Source organism: Artemia sp. Qi Xiang Cuo, chromosome 16 (assembly GCF_049724085.1).
Source record: "Artemia sp. Qi Xiang Cuo chromosome 16, ASM4972408v1, whole genome shotgun sequence".
Classification (NCBI taxonomy): domain Eukaryota; kingdom Metazoa; phylum Arthropoda; class Branchiopoda; order Anostraca; family Artemiidae; genus Artemia; species Artemia sp. Qi Xiang Cuo.
Window position 1 is genome coordinate 29333474 of NC_142809.1, and position 20939 is coordinate 29354412.

At 35.1% G+C, this 20939-nt stretch overlaps 1 protein-coding gene across 2 annotated transcripts in view; it reads left to right on the forward strand.

Moving 5' to 3' along the window:
- Positions 1-1220: 1220 nt before the first annotated feature.
- The window catches only part of Ugalt (UDP-galactose transporter), a 41906-nt gene continuing 22187 nt past the window's right edge, over positions 1221-20939 (forward strand). For both annotated transcript variants that reach the window (XM_089102087.1, XM_089102088.1), the window contains exons 1-2: positions 1221-1354; positions 17064-17174. In XM_089102087.1, coding sequence (XP_088958213.1) covers positions 1339-1354; positions 17064-17174 — 127 coding nt within the window. In that variant the 5' untranslated portion in view covers positions 1221-1338. The remainder of the gene's footprint in view (positions 1355-17063; positions 17175-20939) is intronic.

Below are 20939 nucleotides of genomic sequence, written 5' to 3' on the forward strand. Positions count from 1 at the left end.
TCGATTTGCACTTATTATACCTTGCAGTCTATTAATAACTAAAAGGTCGACATCAACTGGGAAACCTCTGAGAATCCCAAAAAAGCGCTTGGATCGGACTTTAACTGTTGGTCTGGTAATAAAGTTCTGAACTGATGTACAAAATCTTCAGTTGCAAATTTATCAATATTGACATACCATTTGTCTTTAACAGGTTTCACACTACAAACTAATTCATGCCCAGATATTTGATCAAGAACAGATTTGCGTTTAATCGGATCACACAGATCTGAAGGCACTTTAGAGACAATAACTGTCTTATGAGTGTCAATTGCTGGGGTAGGTTTGGGAAGTTGAGAAAAATTCAACCGATAATTGTCAAGTTTCCCTGACATTTCAACAACCACTTGTTGTAGCTCATTAAACTTAGAGAGTAAAGAAGTATAAGCATTTGCAGGGAGACATGGCACCTCTGTAAGTCGCTTTATCACAAACATAGGTACAAAAGTGTCGCCTTTGTCAAGAAATCGTAACAGAGAAATAATGTCACTAAAATAATTAGAAAGTGCATTGTTCCAGTACGTAAGTACTGGGCAATCCGATTCAGGTGCACTTATTTGCCATAGTAAACTTTTAGCTTCTTTGACTATATTCACGTCAAAAAACTCCATACCATGTCTTTTGATAATACCTTCCTCAATTCCGCTTAGAAAATTGCTTTGAATAAAATTCAGAACCGAAGAATATATAAGTTCAGGCGTTTTGTTAGAGCTTTTCATGGCTATCGCAATCACCACACAAATTAAAAAGTCTCAATATTAATTCAAGAAAAGATAATGAATTAATAAATATCGAAATATAGGTCAAACTAAAAGCAAAGTAGATTCCATTTTATAATCCTCTTCAAGTTAACTCAGGTCAACAACTCACTTGGAATAAATTATGACCTCACCAAGATAAATCCAGACAGGAAAAATATCCAATTCAATTTTGGTGTTACCTCACTGAACTCTGAAACTAAACTTAACGAAACTATATAAAAGGCTTGACTTACTACGAGAATCTAAGCACTACTCGAGCCTGAAAACGAAGCTAAAACCAATTTTGGCCTCCAAATTTTCGTAACGAAATTCCGTTTTGTTTTCCCCGAAAATTCCCCGAATCTTGAAGACTTGTCCCAGAAAACTCCCCGAATTTTAAGATTCGAGAGTGGAAGCCCTGATTGACATACCACTGTGTAGTGTCAATCAAAAAAGAAACAGGCTATAAACTGAGAATTCCAAAAATACCTGGGAATTGCTCATTCACAGAAATTTAGGCTAACTGTTGAAGGTTTAGCCTATAATTCTGCTTGGGACAATGGAAAATAGTCAAGGTAAATGATTCTGGACTAGGCATAGGTGAAAGGGTCATCCATGCTCCAGTGAAAATTGATCAAATTTCAGATGTTTTCTTAAGTTACCTACAAATTTTTCGTAGCCTAAATTCCAGGCGATAGACTTCCACTCCTTTGAATTGTAGTTTTGGCCCCAGAATGATTCCTGAAGGCATCATGGATAAATTCTTTAAGACAAATCTAATAGAAAAAAAAGAAACATAGGGCTTACTAGGCCTAGCCTACTAAATCTCACAGTCACTGGTCTTTTCAGATATGTGTATCCACCATACAGCTAATATAAAATAGTATAGTTTATATATAGAGATAAAAACCTTAGCCAATCATTATATATAGCATTTTTTTTTAGCTGACTAGCCGGTCAATATATACCAAATAATATTATTGTGTTTCAAATAAATTGAATGCACAATTCGACGCCGTTTTTTATGCTGATTATGAGTATGATAAGCATTTATGAAAAAAAAGCATTTCTAACAGAAATTTATTTCTTCCCCCCCCACTATAGAGGCTATATCTAACCAAACCCTGAATTGGCATATGTAGGGGGGGGCGGAAATTCATTTTGCGATAGAAATGCTTATTATATTCGTAATCAGCATAAAAAAAGGCATCAAATGGTGTATTCACTTTAGTCCTAACTCAATAATATGAATTGGTATATATTGGCCAACTAGCCTAGGTGGCTAAAATTTATGAAATTGTACATATAGGAATCCTTAAATTTGCCAGCCAGTATATACTTTATAGAATTAGCTAACTAGTTGGCTATTAATATCCCATGTATATATAAACTCTAGTTTAAAATAGTCAACTAGTCAGCTATCAATAAATTTTCTAATACAAAATAGAATTACACTTTAGAATTAGCTAACTATGTAGCTATTAAAGTCTCAGCTATATACACATGTTCAGATTAGCCAACCAGTTGGCTATTAGATCTCACCTATATATACACTTCAGCCTGAATTAGCCAACTAGTCAGCTAACAAGAGAGCTACACATACTTTATAGAATTAGCTAACTATTTTGCTATTAATATCCGATGTATATATAAACTTTAGTTTAAAATAACCAACTAGTCAGCTATCAATAAAGTTTTGGTAAATTTCTACCAAATCATATTAGCCTATTGAGTTAGAAATAAAGTGAATACACCATTCGATGCCTTTTTTATGCTGATTACGAATATAATAAGCATTTCTATCAGAAATGAATTTCAGCACCCCCCCCCCTATATATTCTAATTCAGGGGTAGGTTGTAGAAATATACACCCTGAATTGGCATATATAGGGGGGGGCTGAAATTAATTTCTGATAGAAATAATTACTATATTTGTAATCAGCATAAAAAAAGGCATCAAGTGGTATATTTACTTTATGTGTAAGTCAATAATATGATTTGGTAGAAATTTACCAAAGTTTCTAATGTACAGTTAAATTAGCTAACTAGTTTGCTAATAAAGCCTCAGCTATAAACACATGTTTAGATTAGCCAACCAGTTGGCTATTAGATCTCACCTATTTATACACTTCAGCCAGAATTAGCCAGCTAGTCAGCTAATAAGAGAGCTGTGCAAATTTTATAGAATTGGTCAAACAGTTAGCTATTAATATCCCATGTATATATAAACTTTAGTTTAAAATAGCAAACTAGTCAGCTATTGATAAAATTACTAATATACTTGAGGAATTAGCTAAGTAGTTGACTGTTAATATCTCACCTATACATACCTTTCAGCAAGAAGTAGCCAAATAGTTAGTTATCAATACAGTTTCTAATAGCCCATATTGCAGAATTAGCTAACTATTTGGCTATCTCACTATTTATTCTTTGTGTTTTTGAAAGTCTGATTAAATTATTACATTTCTGTGATTTGCTAGCTAACATTGTTTTTTGGCAATGTTTTGTTCAACAATTCTATTTCCACTATACTAACAAAAACATTGACCTGGCTTTCTTAGCCTTTAAATTAAGTTGCAGAAAAAAAAAGCCTTCCCAGTTTGAAGATCTAATGTAAGAGAAAGAAACTTTACCAATAATATATTCAGTTTGCTGAATAGAAGAAGACCAGCAGAATATTTACCCCATTACTCCCAACATGCTATTTGTTTACAAGAATCTCAAGATATTGTACATTCTTGTTTTGTTTGAGTAAAAAGTGCATTATAGTTTTTTATTCAGTTTTCCTCAATAAGTGTTTCAGAGAATGTATATCTCAGCATGATGGATTTGAAGATGAATTTTTGCTGAATTTTTTAATTGGAGTACCAGAAGGGGCTTATCAATGGGGATACCACCAAATCCCACCTTCCTTTCAAAACGAAAACTATCTGTAAGAGTACTTGCTCTTTATGGCAGTCAATCCTGGCTTGCTAGTGACCTTTTACAGCTTTCTTTCCCAAAACTAAATTTTGCTAACTTGTCGACCCCCACCCCCTCAAAAAAAAAAATTCAATTTTTTTCTATACATAAGCTTTAATTTTTTATATAGCTCTGTGGTGGATATCTGTCTTGATATTGGTCAAGTAGTCTAAATATTATCTGGAGATGATGAAAAGAAAGCAAGATATTCTATATCCCTGACCCCTCCTGCTCAATCATAGTAAAATGATGGGAAAGAGAAAATCTAAATTAATTGGCTCTTAAAATCTTATGATTTACACTTTGCTAAAATAATCACACTTTCTCTTAATACTGGCCACTGGTTTTCTAACCATTTTCCCTAACCCTTCTCTTACCCCCTTTTCCTTGAATAAAATCCAGTCACCACCCTTGTGCCTCCCCCTCCATTAAAAAAAATGTTAGCTCTTTTTGGCAGACAATCATACTTTACTAATTTCCTTTCCTGTATATAAATAGACTCAATTAAATAGCCAACCAGTTCACCATTTTATCTTATTGTGTGTACTTCAACTATTTTTCAATTGCTGACATGTTGGCTATTTTTAGGATGTTTATACATAAAGTGGTTTGATATTAGCTAAGTAGTTTGAATAATATGTAGAAATGATGAGCAAAAAGCAAGATATTCCACATACTCACCCCTCCTGCCTAATCCTACTAAAATGATTGAGAAGAAAAAATCAATATTAATTTGCACTTTAAATCAATTATAATTTGCACTCTGCTAAAATAAATTGCATTTTTTCTTAATTCTGGCCATCTCTTTTCTAAACGCAATTTCCCCGACCCTCTTCTTATCCTCTTTTCCTGAAATAAAGTTAAGTCAACAACCTTGTCCCTACCCCCTCCCCCATTAAAAAAGGAATTGTAAGCACTTGTTGACAGACAATCCTAGTTTGCTCATTTCTTTTCCTGTATATACATAGACTCAATTGAGAAGCCAACTGGTTCACTCTTTTACATTTTTCTGTGTACTTAAACTGCTTTTTAATAGCCAACTGGTTGGCTATATTCAGGACATTTATGCACAGAGCAGTTTGATAGTAGCCAAATACTCTAAATATTATGTAGAGATGATGAGCAGAAAGCAAGATGTTCCAAATCCCTACCTCTGACTCCTCCCAGCCAATCATAGAAAAATGATAGGGAAGAGAAAATGTAAATCAATTGGCACTTCAAATCACTTTGATAGCAGAATAGTTTGCTATTTTAAACTATAGTTTATATATACATGGGATATTAATAGCCAACTAGTTAGCTAACTATAAAGTAAGTATAGTTCTCTTACTGGCTAATTCAGGCTGAAGTGTATATATATGTGAGATCTAATAGCCAACAAGTTGGCTAATCTAAACATGTGTATATAGCTGAATCTTTAATAACAAACTAGTTAGCTAATTCTACTGTGTATTAGGAACTTTATTGATAGCTGACTAGTTGGCTATTTTAAACTAAAGTTTATAAATACACAAGTATATTAATAACCAACTAGTCAGCTAATTCTATAAAGTATATACAGTTCTCTTATTAGCTGAATAGTTGGCTAATTCAGGTTGAAGTTTATAAATAGGTGAGATCTAATAGCCAACTAGTTGGCTAATCTAAACATGTGAAACTTTAGAAACTATTGATAGCTGACTAGTTGCTAAACTATTGATAGCTGACTAGTTTTGCTATTTTAAACTCAAGTTTATATATACATGGGATATTAATAGCCAACTAGTTAGCTAATTCTATAAAGTAAATATATTCGTCTTATTAGCTGACTAGTTGGCTAATTCAGGCTGAAGTGTATGTATATGTGGGATCTAATAGCCAACTGGTTGGCTAATCTAAACATGTTCATATGTTGAGACTTCAATAGCAAACTAGTCAGCTAATTCTGCTGTGTATTAGAAACTTTATTGATAGCTGACTAGTTGGCTATTTTAAACTAAAGCTTATATATACCAGAGATCTTACTAGCCAACTAGTTAGCTAATTCCACAAGTGTATTAGAAACTTTAATGATAGCTGACTAGTTGGCTATTTTAAAATAAAGTTTATGTATACCTAGGATATTAATAGCCAACTAGTTGGCTAATTAAGGCTAAAATGTATATATATAGGTGAGATCTAATAGCCACCTGCTTGGCTAGTTTAAAGATTCCATATATATATTCACTCTCATTAATATTGGCCACCTAGTTGGCTAGACAGTTTTTTCTATATATAATGTTTGGCTAAGTTTTTTCTCTCTATATATTAACTGTACTATTTTCTATTAGCCATCTGGTGGTATCCCCCGAAATATAATTGTCACTATTGATGCAATTATGTCTGGGTATCTCTTCCCACACTATTTTGGGTAAAATTCTACTTTAGCTACTATTGGCTATATTGGAAAGGGGTTAGGTTAGGAAAATGAAACTTTAAGGGATGGGTCTACAGGCTAAACTTTGTCCCGGGAAGGTATTTTGAAGTACTTAACTCCACTCCTTCGCCCTCTAGAGGGTCCTGAAATTTGCCTAGCCTACATGACAGGTCTATCTATTGAAATTTTGACCAAACAACATTTTTCCTTATTTTTCTGTTATCAGTTTCTTTTTATCTGGCTTTAGCCAGATAAAATCCTGTTATTTGAGTAGAATTTTGAGCATGAGCCATATCAATGTTTTTTATTCAAAATTTAGGAAATCTATTTGCATATCTTTAAAACCTTATAAATCAGCATTGAGCAAAGTTGTGAAGCTGAAAACAATTTTTTTGTACTTCATTTAAGCAGAAGATCTATTTTAGAAGGTTTCATGTTTCATTTTTATAACACATGGATTTTTTAAGGTAATCAAAGGTTAAGACCCTCTAGAGGGAGAAGGAATGGAGATAAATGCTTCAAAATGCCTTCCCAGGAAATACTTTAGCCTGTAGACCCATCCCAGAAAGTTTCATATTCCTAACCAAACCCCTTTCCAGGATAGCTAAAAGTAGCTAAAGTAGAATTTTACCCTAATGTGGCTAAAGATAGCCATAGTCTATAAGATTAGACCCTGGCGCCATGCTGATGAGGGAAGACCGGCGCCGGTGGGGCCAAAAACAGGGCGCCTCACTGCCGGTAACATGTTGATGGCGCGCCGCCAGCACGATCAATGTTGACCACAAGCATTAATGTTTTCATCAGTCTTTCTCAAATCACAGCTTAAATTGACAACAGATTTGAGGCTATTCATGAGTTCAAAAATTCACAAGTTGCTGGCTGGAAACTGGTCTTCTTTGTTATTCATCAAGAGAAGTAGAAATCTGGTAGGAACAAAATGATTGTGGCGTTTCAGAACCCTTGCATAATACGAGTAGTTGAAGTATCTATTAGCTATGTATTCTTAACATAAATAATTATCAAAATTAGTAGTTTTTTTCATCGAGCATTACTGCATGCAAAACTTCGAATACCATATCACAAAATTTGTCAGTTATCTGGGTAAAAACTTTGAATATAACTTTGAACTTAGAGGCTTAATTTTTTCATAATGCCCTTTGCCTATATCTGTTTTGTCACCTTTAAAATAGTTGAAATGGGGGACTTTGATATTGATTGCTTTTTTTTTTGCTCTTTTGGATTCCTAAAAAGTCTTCTTGTATTAAAAACTGGTTTTTAATAACAATTTTAAAAAATTGCATTTTAAAGTTTTTTTGGCTTCTTTATAGAATATATGTCATGTATGCTAAGGCTGAGCTGCTGCTTTTTTATTGCTTTTGGCTGCTCTTTTGGATATTATTCATTTTTTCTTTTGGGGATTCATTCCAAATTATAAACTGATAAATACCTAATATCAGTCAAATCATAAACTGCATCTAAAAGGAGTATATTTATCAAATTGAAAAATACATGATGAACACTTCACATGAGAACACTTCAATTACAATGAAACACAAAACACTTAATGGTTTATTCAGTATGAAGAAAAATGAAGTGCCGGCTATTTTCTTAGGTAAAAAAGGAAAAGCTCATCCATTTTAAATGTAATTAAATTAAATAATATGCAGACTGAAGTAGCTCCAGGAAGATGTTGAGATTTTCATCCTAGTTTGTCACTTTTAATCCAAGCAAAATGTTAGACACTTAACATCAGTTATTGAGTTTAAGCTTTGATTTCCAAATGCTCACAAAAATTACCAAAGTTAAGAAAGTTGCAATAATAAGTCACCTGTGGTCAAAATACTCAAAGACTCCTCTTAGATCCCCACCCAGGCACAAAGCTTCTGCTATGGTCATTTCCATGGAAATATCCAAAGAGTTTCTTTTTAAAATAGCTTTCAAGCATAGTTCAGGGTATTTAGCCTTTTTTGCTTTTCTTCAAAGCTTTGAAAAAAGTGTTATAATATTCCAAATGTTACATTTGGTATATTTGTGCATATTTTTGGTTATCATTTGTGAGGTGATCAAATTTTTTAAACCACTGTAGATACGTAAGAATGTTGCAACATCTAGTACCCTGAGGTCATAAGATTGTCAAAGACTCCTCCTTGAACCTCCCAAATTGAAAGCTTTTATTATGACTTGGCCTTTAATGTAACTTGAGCACTGGAACAAGGGCGCCATAGTCACTCGAGCGCAACTTTAGGTGGGGATGTCAATATTGCTTTTGTCACACCAATTCGTTTTAGTGTGAATCTGCCTGGTACTTATGAATGAATGTTTTCAAAGTAAATCCGTTTCATCAATAAGAAAAAAACGGGTTGAATGCATATGGTCCTTTCCCTTTGGACAATAAAACCATGCAAGTGCTGTATCAAGTACAACTCATGAAAATCTTGTTAATTTTTGTCAACTTTTCAACTTTTTGGCATCCCTGCTTTCAATAAAAAAAATAATTTTACTATAAATTTAATATAATAATTCCCTATGCCCCCCCCCCCCCTATGGATACCATCTAGATAGGGCACTATCTCTGCTTCAAATAACAAAAAATAATTAACTTATTGGCACCCCTGCTTAAAAAAACGAGGTATTATCATTTTAATATAATAGCTCACTACCCCCCCCCCCCTTTCTGGATACCACCTTGATAGGATGCTGTCTATGCTTTAAATTAAAAAAAATTAACTTTTTGGGATCCCTGCTTTCAATAAAAAAAATGTCAAGATGTTATCATTTAAATGTAATACCTCCCTACCCTCCCCCTCTCTGGATACCACCTTGATAGGATACTGTTTCAGCTTTCATTAGAAAAATAATTTACTTAATAATTAACTAAGTCACTATATGGTTCAAACAAACACGCAAAATAACGTTACACAGCTTAGTGTTCCTTGAAAAAAAAAATTGGGAAGATGAGTAAAAGGGTACAAAGACAACAACATAAATGTCGAAATTATTCACATATACCTCAAATTATTGGAAAACTCATAGATTTGCCATGTCATTCAATAGGATCCAAAGAATCTAATTAAGAGGGAGCACACACAAAAGGCAAATTAGGCCAGTAGCTTATGAGAAATCGCAAAATACCCAAGACAATGAACAAGTCCTAATGGGGGACCCTGGGTCTATCGAAATATTTCAATGGTTTCCCAGGAAATTTAATATCATTTTCTTCTGTCTCCACTTTAAATGAAAGAAATAATCATCTTTTTGGCATCCATGCTTTCAATAAAAAAGAGGTATTATCATTTCAAAATTATAGCCCCCTACCCCCCCCCCCCCACACTCCCTATTGGCAATAATTTACAATTTATTTATGAATCATATTTTTGGGGTAAATTCCGGTTCAATCTTTAATTCCCGATCCTTGTACATAGCTTAGTCTATAGCTAAATTTTGGTCTCAATAGAAGGAATTTTTTTTTTTTGGGGGGGGGGGGTAAAAATGTTTCAGAAATAAGATTGTATTTTCTATCAGGCGTTCAACAATTGAGTATTAAACATTAAGAAAATTTTATCTGAAAACAGCAAGACAAAAAAAATCTGCAAACTTACAATTCAGCTGTAAAAACAATCTGTCGGCTGTCAATTTCAAAATTCAACTGAAGGCTGAAGCTGTATAGTAGTGAATACGTTCTATAATTCTATTCAACTTGAAACTAAAATTCTTGACTACAAATGATGTAAGAAATAGCGATTGGGAAACTGAATTCAAAATGATTCAAACTCATTTCATAAAGACGATACTTTTTTTTATCAACATATGAAGAACTGTGTATATTGCAATATCTGCAATTGCATATTGCATCTGTCTGGTTTTTATTCAAAGTAACAAAAGAGACGAAAATTAAAGAACCAGAGATTAATTAAGAATTAGGCCAGGTGGCATAATATTGCCCTGGGAAAGTTACAGGCGTCACATTGCTAGGGGTGGCCTCATGATTGCAGGATTTTCGGGGATTCGGGGAACCAAATTTTTTTTCAGAGTGAGGCGTAGGATTACAGGGACCTGCTCGACGACTTGAGAGTCAAACAAGACCTATTTGAGTTCTGATCACGAAAAACGAAATACAAAATCACACGAGAAGGAAAAGCTCTGACTTTGCGGTTGACGCAATAAAGAATTGCCGCAAAATTAATTTAAAGTTGACCGAACGCCGCCCCCTCTGCCGTTGGCGGCGCGCCTGTGGCGCGCCGGCGGCGTTACGACACGTCGGCGGTGTTTGACTGGGCCTCTCAGCGGCGGCGTTCGGTCGACCCGCCGGCGCGGTGCCGGGGTCTATATAAGATAAGCTACAGAACTGATTAACCAGCTCCTAGTAGGCCTAGAATTCAGCTCTTCTGAAGGAAGGGTAAATATCCATAATTCCATTACTGAGATAGAGGCAAGGTGAACACCCTCCTTGATGCTCTTTTTCATGCTCATTCCATTATATATAAATCATTTCACTCTCAAATGCACCATGCCCTACTGATGTTCCTAGGCCTATATATAGCCTTAGGACATAAGTTTGTACAAAACTAAAATTAAAACTCTTAAACAGTAAAATTATTGTTATGTAATCTACAGCATATATCTAGCCTATTAATCACATTATCATTTTTACTTCCATTGTCATTCACACTCATAAAATCATTTTTCAACAGCATTTGATATCTAACATCTGAAATTCTTTTATAGTCAGACATATGTCAAATGGTTTTGATAGATCAAGGAACCTACTCACAAATAAAAGCATCAACAGGGAAATACATTAATTAAACTAGCCCATGGCAATATGCAGGACCATCAAAGGGGGGAGGGTGCATCTGTAAAAGAAAAAATTATTATATTCAGACAGAATTTAAAAAGCCATCAACTTGTGTAATCACATTGTCCCTATATTAGTAATGGAATAGCACATAGGAAACATGTTTATAGCACCAAAGTAAGTACTATAATAAAAAGAAACAAAAAAAAGCAATAGTGCCAAAACAGTAGTAATAATTTCTTCAATTGCTTTATTCACTCAGATTTCTAAATCACTTGGCTGTAAACACAGTTGTGGCCCTCCTTTTTATATTTTGTATAAAACATTAATACCAGCATGATTGAAAACTGCAAAATTAATAAGGGAAACCTTACAGAAAAGAAAAAAAAACTAGGTCATCCATCACTAAACAGCACATAATAGAAAAATTACCAGATTTAATAACCCTATTCCAACATATTCATGGCTAGACAGAACAAAATGAGGTGTTAACATTAGTGGTGTTCATAAGTCTTGTTATATTGCCAGGGGGTAACTTTTATTTATTCCTATATTCATTGTCCCAGGTACTTCAAGGTGTCTGATATGCTGCTATTCCTTACCTCATTTTGAAACCTCAGGGTTTTCAATGTCTGTTAAACCTTCTTTTGAATTAGTCATTAGAAGGATTTGTAGGAATTACATCCCCAGGAAGATTGTTCTGGATAGAGGTACAACGCGGGATAGAGCCCATCCTTAAGTACTTGTTCCTTGGCATGTCCCCCTTTAGATAATTGGACCAAGCTGTGTTGTTTTGCATCTGCCCTTGTCAGTTGGACAAAGAGGGGAACAATGCAATAGAGCTTGTTTTAGGGAGGCAAATTCATGTACTTGTAGAAAACAGACATCAATGCTACATCAAACCTTTCATTTAGAGGCTAGAGTAAATCATGTGTAGAAGTGCAGCCTGCCCTATTTGGGATCTTGTCGAGTGGTGCTTACTGCATATTCAGGGCACCTGCATGTGTAGAATGTGAAATCATGTGTAGAAGTGCAGCCTGCCCTATTTGGGATCTTGTCGAGTGGTGCTTACTGCATATTCAGGGCACCTGCATAGCTGGCATCCATATTCAGCTTTGGGTCTGATATAGGACTTGTAAAGTAGGATAATTCAGCTGGATGGAAGAAGGTTTTTGCAGTGAAGAGTAACTCCAAGCTTTCTTGTGTAAGAGGTTCTCACTCAATCAAGGTGGTTATTCCAAGAGAGATCAGCGGAGAAATGAATCCCCAGAGACAAAGCTCATTGACACTATTTACAATTTCATTGTTGAAACTGAAACTGGGGTGTTTATGTGGCACTTTTGATTAGGTAATAAGAAGTTCCTTTATTTTCAGTGCATTAAAGTTGATCATCCATGTATCAGACCATTTTTCTATTTTATAAAGATCCATCTGTAGGGAAATGGAGGCTTGCCTTGAGTTTGCATGTTTTGGGATGGCTGAGTGTGTTGTGATATTGTCTGCAAAGTGATGCAGAGTGCTTGCAAGGTTGTCTCCCATGTCATTTCTGTTGATAAGGAAGAGTGTAGGTCCCAAGACACTGGCCTTGTGCACCCCTGCTTTCACTGAATATTTGCATTAAATAAGCCCATCAAGGACAAACCACAATGAACAATCTGAAAGAAAGCTCTCAATCACTCTTAAAAAACATCCACAAACACTGTATGCATGTAGTTTCTTTAGCAGGCCATGGTGCCATGCTCTGTCAAAAGCTTTGGCAATGTCGAATGACAATAGCCTAATGTCGTGCCTCTTGCTAAAACTTTGATCCATTCCTGATGCTGGGCAGTTTAGTGTTGAGTCTTTCCTCCAGAATCCATATTGGTGATCACCTAGAAGGTCATTGGATTCCAGAAACTGTTGAAATGTTTTATTGGAGATTCTCTCATAGACTTTGCCAACACAGGAGTGGAGGCTAATAGGCCTATAGGAACCCACACTCATTGGATTGCCATCTGGTTTTAGAGAAGGTACAACATGGGTAAGCAGTGAATCTCCAGCATTTTTTTTTTGGGGGGGGGGCAAGAAGGGTCCATATCTGGATAGTCAAGGGGCATGGGATGTATAATATTTTTTTCTCGACGTTATTGGGGGTGGGGCAACTGCCCCCCCTTGCCACCCCCAAACGGTGTGCCTGACATGGGTTGATTTCCATGTTTGTGGGAAGGTTCCAGAGCAAAAGCAACGACAATGATCCAGCTAGTTTAGTACTGCAGGATTTTGAAGCAACATTTCGTATGTTGTCAGGACCTGTGGCTTTGGTCACATCAAGGTGCCACAAAACGCAAAGAATCTTAGGAGCAGAAAAGTTCACACAATCCAGGACAGTCTAGGTTTGGTCCAAGAAATTTGTTACTTTTCTACTGTCTTCATCCAGATTCAAGAATTTAGCAAAAGACTAAATTAACTTACACAGGATATCACCATTTCAGCACCACACATCTCTTATTATTTTCAACTCTGTTTAAACATAGGACAGCAGTTCCATACATGGTCTTGTTATGGTTTCAAATATCACTACACCAAGTCCTTTTAAATCTTTCTTTTGGTGTAATAGTAGGTGATGTATGCACTGGTTAGTTAAGTATTAGGCTACAACAGGCCTTGATGGAAACCCTTCCAATTCTCTTCGCTGATACCAAATTGGAATGTGTGAGCACCATCCTGGAAATTTTACATTACACAATAAGAGGAACTTCTTATTTAGCATTTTTTAGGAGTCCACTCTCTTTTACTCCAAATACCATAGTCTGGTTACTAAGGCTTTTCTTTCAAGCTGATCATTAAACCAGTAGAGGTCAAGCTAATAGGTTTTACAGTAGATTGCAAATTTCCAATACCACTAGCCAGACTCGTCATAGCTAACTCTAACCCAGAGATGCAACTATTAAAATTTTTCAAAGATTTGTTGTCAAGACTATCAAGTTCAATGCTAAGGCCTACACCTACAATCTATATCTTGCTTGGTGGGATCGAGTTGAATTGAGTTTATTTATGACTGAAGGGCCTATTCTTCTCTAGTTAGCTTGAATGTATTATCCAATTATATGAGATCTTGGACATTGCTATTTCAGAGACAAGATTCTATTTTGTTTTTTATTGTGTTAATGTGGTTTGTAAGCATCAAAATCTGTTCTGTTGTGGATTCAGTTTCAGCAAACTGGACTGAGTTATCAGACCTGAGGTGATGAGTGATGATTAGGGAGCTTTCGATTGTTCCTCCTATTGTTGTCAGTCATGTTAGTGCTTGTCTAGAACACTGCTGTGTATGAGAATTAAATTTGGCTAGCTATAGATGGGGCAAAAAAAAAAATCCTGCTTTATCCCAGAAACTAGCTCCAAAAAGATGGCCTCAAGCTGTAACAGAGTCTATTCAATATATTTTTTCAAAAAGGTACCTTCTTGCTATCCACTCCAGCTTATTTCTGGTACTTTTAAATCACTAAAGAATTAATAAGTTGTCTGAATGAAGGATTCAACATCGCCATTTTTTTAAAGTAATTTGAACTGCTTGTACAAGTAACTTGAATTATTTGCTAAATGAAATTTCTATAAAGTCAACATGCTTATTTTTTTTATAGTGATGCACTTTAGGAAAAAAAAACTCGTTTGCTTTAATAAGGCTTTGCTGTCTAAGGTTGTTATGTATGCTCCTATCTAGTCACTCTAATGGACATTACGGTTGTCAACCATCCATCCTACATGGGAACATAATTTTCAAGCCTAAGAAAAAGCATTTTTCCAGGAGGAAGAATACTTCCCATACCCCTCCCCTGTGAACGGTATTCATGCAAACATGTTGAAGAATCGTTCATTGCTTGCTGAGATGTGAGTAGTTTGAGCGACTCATTTTTTTATAACCTTCTACTCACACTAGCTGCAGACAAAGGGTGCCCAATGAGAGGGTAATGGGGCATCCACTGTCATCAAAGACTAACTAATTATAAAAAGGGAACAGTTTTTAACATTTGTAGAAATATGATGATGTACTGGCAGAAACTATTTTTTCAACCCTTGCATACCGCCCCCCCCCCCACCCTGGATAATTCCTACAGTTGCACTTGGTATCAAATAGGGATTCAATATTGGACTTTAGCTTGTGAGTTAAATCACATCTCATGTACCCAGCACCCACAAAGAAGGTCTATGGTCTAGAGGACATCCCCCTCTAGGATAAAATGTTAGGGGGAATATACTCTAAAAGTGTACCTTCCTTGTGATTTGCAATTTAGTTTTAATATCTTGCAATCCTGATGTGTATTATTGTGAGCATTGGATGCCTGACAGATAATTTTTCTGTCTAAGATCAATCCAAGTTGATTGAAAGAAGAAACAATTATTATTTATGACAAAAGTCTGCTTGCATAAGTACCCAAGTAAGTGTGGTATTTGGGAATATTTCTTAGAAAGGTGATTAAAAAAACAAACATGTTTTCAGATTTAAATTTCCCTGCAAGGGGCATACTTTTCAACTAATCTTTTGAGAGCATCCCTTTCCTTCTATCCATTTCTTATCTGCTTACTTCTAAAGTCAGTATTTAAGTATGATCTGCATTATTTTATGGTTGAACTGCATCATAATGTGAGTTTTTTCTTTAGTAATAGCAATTTATTATAAAAAAAAACAGACAAAATCAATTGGTAGCACACCAAAAGCGTTGCTTGCAAGTGTGTGCTAAAAAAAAAAAAAAAAAAAAAAAAAAAAAAAAAAAAAAAAAACAAGTATAATCTATAATAAGCACAAGGGTGAAATCGTGTACCGAAAAAAAAAATAAAAAAAATAATTCATACACAATAAATCAACATATTATCATGATCCTAAAGCAAAAAAAAACAACAAATACTGTCAAATTTAATTCCATCAATCTCAATATGTTTTGAAGGTATACTTACCAAGCAAACCCACATAGCTCAGATTTAAATTGATTAATGGGTAATTCCTTGGGACTTGGGACAAGCTTATTCCACAGCTTAGCCCCCCTAAAAATAACTGAAAAAGCAGTCCTACTAGAAACTAGGCAAGGACCCTCAATATCTCCATTTGTTAAAATCCGTGACAATGAACATTGGACCTTTCCTGAAACATTCCTGTACAACAGTCTGGAAGGCACCCATAACAATGCTTATACATAAAAACCAGTGTATAAAAATCACACAATACAGCTGCAGGCATTATTTCAATTATACTGTACATTGACCTGACTGAATCCTGGTTCCCTATTCCAGAAAATGATCTAATAGCATTATCCTGCAGTACACATATTGAGTTAAGTATTGAGGGGAAAGTACCAAGCCATACAGACAAACAGTAAAAAATATACAGATGTATCAGAGAAAAAATATAATAACAGTAAAACATATGAAGGAAAAAAAGTGTTTTAATTTACAGATAATCCCTGAATTCTGCAATAGAATTTTACTTATAGCTTTTACATGGTACTTAAATGACAAATTTTTGTCAATAGTAATCCCAAGGTACTTAACGGAACTTGACTGCTAAACAATTCCCTTTGGTAAAGCTATTTCAGTAATCCAAGGATAATAATTTGGAGACTGCAAAAAGATAACAAAATTTGACTTACTTATATTTAGGTCAAGATAGTTTACCTTCAACCATAGAGATGTCCTAGTCATTGCTGCGTTAATTGTAGAGGTTAGTAGTTGTTCAGTTGAAGCAACACACATCAATGTTGCATCATCAGCAAATAAGGGTGTTGTGATCCTGGACCCAGATGATGCAGGATTGACTAAATCCTTAATTCTAGAAGTAGTTGCAACAGCATTTGGCAGATCATTAATAATTATAAAAAAAAAGAATAGGACTTAATGCAGAGCCCTGGGGGCCACCAGGACTTAGTTAAGCTAAGTTCTAACAGAAAACAGTTAATTTTTCAATCAAAGTATGCTAAATATTTCCCACTTAAGGTAATTTCTTCATTTGGTGCTATGAAGCTCTACTATAAAAATGAAATTGGCCTCTCCCCTTAATATAGCTTTGCATTGATGTATTTAAGATCATGGTGTAAAGCCAAAACCTAACTACAATATTTTGCTGTGAATATCTAAAATTTAAATCATTCCTTCTTATTTTCAGAGTTTTACAAGTATGTCAGTTTGGTAGTTTTAACAGTTCAAAATGCTGCTGTTGGCCTCAGTATGAGGTATGCAAGGATCAGACCTGGTGATTTGTTTTTTTCTTCTACTGGTATGTATCCTTATTTATCACACTAAATGGATTAAGAGGAAAAAATAAAAACTAAGAAACATCAACATTTATTCAAAATAAGGCTATAAACACAAACGTCAAGATTTTCCTGGGAAGGCCAAGGACATAAAACTATCTTGGCTATTGTTCATTTTTATGAACTTTTGTTATGATGCTACTTCTTTTAATTTGTAGATGAATTTTTGAAACCCAAAATTTGGTCAATCATAGGTGAATTACTCCTGTTTGGATGATCTGATATTACAAGCTAGAAATTATCAGACACGGTAACTGTGTTTTGTCATCTTCATTAGAGCTTACAAAAGTTACAAGATCAGACAAGATTTTCATTTCTGAAAAATGGCTATCACAACTCCAGGTTGGCCAAATTCGCACTTAAGAGTCAAAAACCACGCTCTAATTAATACACAAATATAAGTCAGTAAAAGTTATCAAAATGTTAAAAGGGTTGTAAAAAATGCCAGGAAAAGTTAAAGCTTGCAGAATTTAAAGGAAATAAACTAAATGAAAAACACAAGGATAAATTTTTGCTGAAGCAGAACAAACAAGGCGAGGTCAAAGGGGGTAAAATTGACTAGGGAAAAAAGAATTTGTTCAGGGGTTATGGTGGGCATTGTTGGCAAAACACAAGGAAATTTTTGTTGTTGGTAAAACACAAGGAAATTTTTGTTCTCCTTTCCTTGAGAGTGACCAGATAATTCATAGAAACTTTTTTTTACTGCCTCTATTCTTTCTGATAATTCGTTGGAGATACCAGGATGTCAATAAGGACAGGTGTACTGAAGGAATAAGTGTACAAAGGAAAGGAAGATTCTCAAACAATGCAATTTTGGACATCTAAATTTTTTTAAGGAATTTAGGAAGGGAAAATGTGATGTTTGTGCGTTTTAAAGTATCATTAATATGATAATCTCATTTTAAGTTGCTTGAGACAGTCACACTCAGTAATTCATAGTACCAACTGACATCAGAGGGATTGGAAAAGTAATAGAAGAGGAGTCTTAAGGAAATTAATTGTCAAAATGGTTGACTTTAAAGGGTTATCAGTCATATTGTGAGTAACAGCTTCATGTGATAATGGTTCCAGGATATCCATTGGCTACTATTCAAATTTTTGAAACATATTTCTAAGACAGTTAGATCATCAATAAATTTCTATCTATCCAAGAAATTGACACTAAGGTTATTTATCACTGTGAGAAATAAAATTGGGCCTAAGGAGGTTCCCTGAGGCACACCATTGTATGTTTGGAGGATATCAGAATATACGTTAAGGTATTTGACAACTTTTTTTCTGTTAGAAAGGAAAGACACAATTCCTCTAATACAAAAGGGGTCAACTTGAAATTCATTGAATAGTTTTTCTACCAATGTGTTGTGGTTAAATAAATCAAAAGCTTTTTGTAAGCCCACACCTCTATAATATTGAACCAGTTATTAGGTTTTTCAAGTGTGTTGCTTGTTGTGTCCAAAAGGTGAACAAGATAGTGGGTGATGGATGTAGATCGTTATAAAAAGTAACTATCAAGCAAAAAGCTGCTTTCTAATTTAAAGAATTGAAACTACAAGAAGAGGCTCCAATCCCATCTTACTGCTGAAAAGAGCAGGTCCAAATTTTCTCAGAAATGGATATAAGCCACATGTTTAATTTTATTCTAGTTTGTAGGATGTTTTAAAGATTATCTGTCTTTCCATTGAAATTAGATAAAGTAGACAGAACACAATTATGTTTAACCACGTGGTATTCAAGTATTGTGTTCTCTCATGAGGCATTGAGTTTCTGCTTAGGAAAATGCATGCTTTTAAATAAGATTTATCGTGCACAAAACTACCTGAAAGCCCATTTCACTTTTCACAGCTCTGTAAGCACAAACTTCATAGCTTTGTAGACAAGAGTTAAAACAGTATTTTTTATTCCTTTTCTTGAAGCCCATTTGACAGTTAAGTTTTTAAACAAATATGCTCTGGTACCAGGTACTTATCTTTTGCCTGCTCCCCTCACTGCATCACCCATACTAAAGCTTTGATCCATTCAAAATAAAAAATTCTGAGGCAGTCGCCATTTTATAAAAATAAGGTATGCTTTAGATTGGTATAACCAGAGTTGCATCCTTCTCAATTTCTTGCATTGCAGTTGAAGGGTAGGGGATTAAATTTCAGTACCTCCCTCCGTACTTGACTCCTTCCTTGGAAGCTTACCTGGAAGTGTTCTTGCAGTAATCTGTCAAAACACAATCACTATCCATTCTTCAAATCTACGCTGGCTTTTTATTTTGACCAAAAAGGACCACAGGCATTCGTTTTTCGGCAAATTGTGTGCGATATTCTTCCATTATAGGCGTGTAACAACAGTATACTACAAAAGAGGAATAATAACAGATTTTTCTTTGTTTTTCTTTTCCAACAATTTAGTATAGATTTCAATTTCGAAATTATTTTTCAGTATTATTTTCTCACGAGATTGTAAATTCCCTAAGCAAGTGGATTAATGGAGTTGACAGCAAACCTATAACCCTGTTTTGTGACTGCTGTGTGTATGGGACGGGGGGGGGCAAAATAATCAGATTCTTGCAATGCTTTGCTTCTCGCTTGGAAGATACAAAATGCTTTGTCGTTTTAAGTTACCTATCTCTTAAATAGAAATTCTTTCGTGAGCTGTCGATTTGAAGCATGCTGTAGTGGGACAAAGTGCAAAAGACATAGTAGTCTTTGCTCCAAGGCAGTAGTATACGATATTCCAAGTAGCTAGATCGCGGTACTTTCCATTTTGAGGTTGTCGTCCTTCGGTACTCTGCCTTCCAGAACCGAAAGCTTGTGAAAGAATCGATGTGAAGGAACCGGAAGCTTGTGAAGGATTCTACCTTTGTGAGATTTAGGACCAACCGGAACGTTCCATGGAGCAAACTTCGTTACGTACCCCGTTACGGGCCAAAAAAGGCTCCTATAACATCCAACAAAATAATATCATCTCCGAAGTGAAAAAAGAAGGATTTAATGCATATTGATAGAAAGAAAGTAATATTATCGCTGGATTGGTCTGAATACAGAAAATTGGAGGATTCAACATTCACAAGGCACTACTCGAACTGATTAAAGAAGAGGAAAGTGAATTAAACTACTCGAAGGCTGAACATTTAACCACATGCTCAGAAGATGCAAACTTTGACGCTGATGCAGAGCAATTTCCCCTTTTTGTTATGATTCAGTTCTAATATAGCATCTGAGATATGTGGTCCTGCCTTTTCAACTTTTCTAATCGGCGTATGGTGAAGCAACAAGACAGAACCACTAAAAGTGAGAGGAATATAGAAAATTAAAAAATGCACATGTTGAAGGATTGAACCTGTACGCACGGGTCCAATCCTTAGAGGAGGGGCGGAGGTGAAAATATGAAAAGGTACGTTTTTAGGTCACGATTTTTCAATGAAGCCTAACGAAAAGAATCTTTTGGTATTTTTGCGATAAAATCCTAGTCTTGTTGGCGAGCTTTATGGCAAACAGGCAAGAATAGCAAAGGCTTTGGGTATCACAATAATCCAAAATGAAATCCCAGTTAGTTAAAAAAAATCTGACCAAATTCAGTTCGAGAGTACAATGTTTGAAGGATGCGAACACGTAGGCGCGCAAAGTTTTGAGGGGGTGAAGGTACTTCCAGGAATGGAGTGACTTCTAAAATAAATACCAAAAAGAAGCCAAGTATACAAAACCATATATAAACGATAGAAAATATTGTATATAAACAAG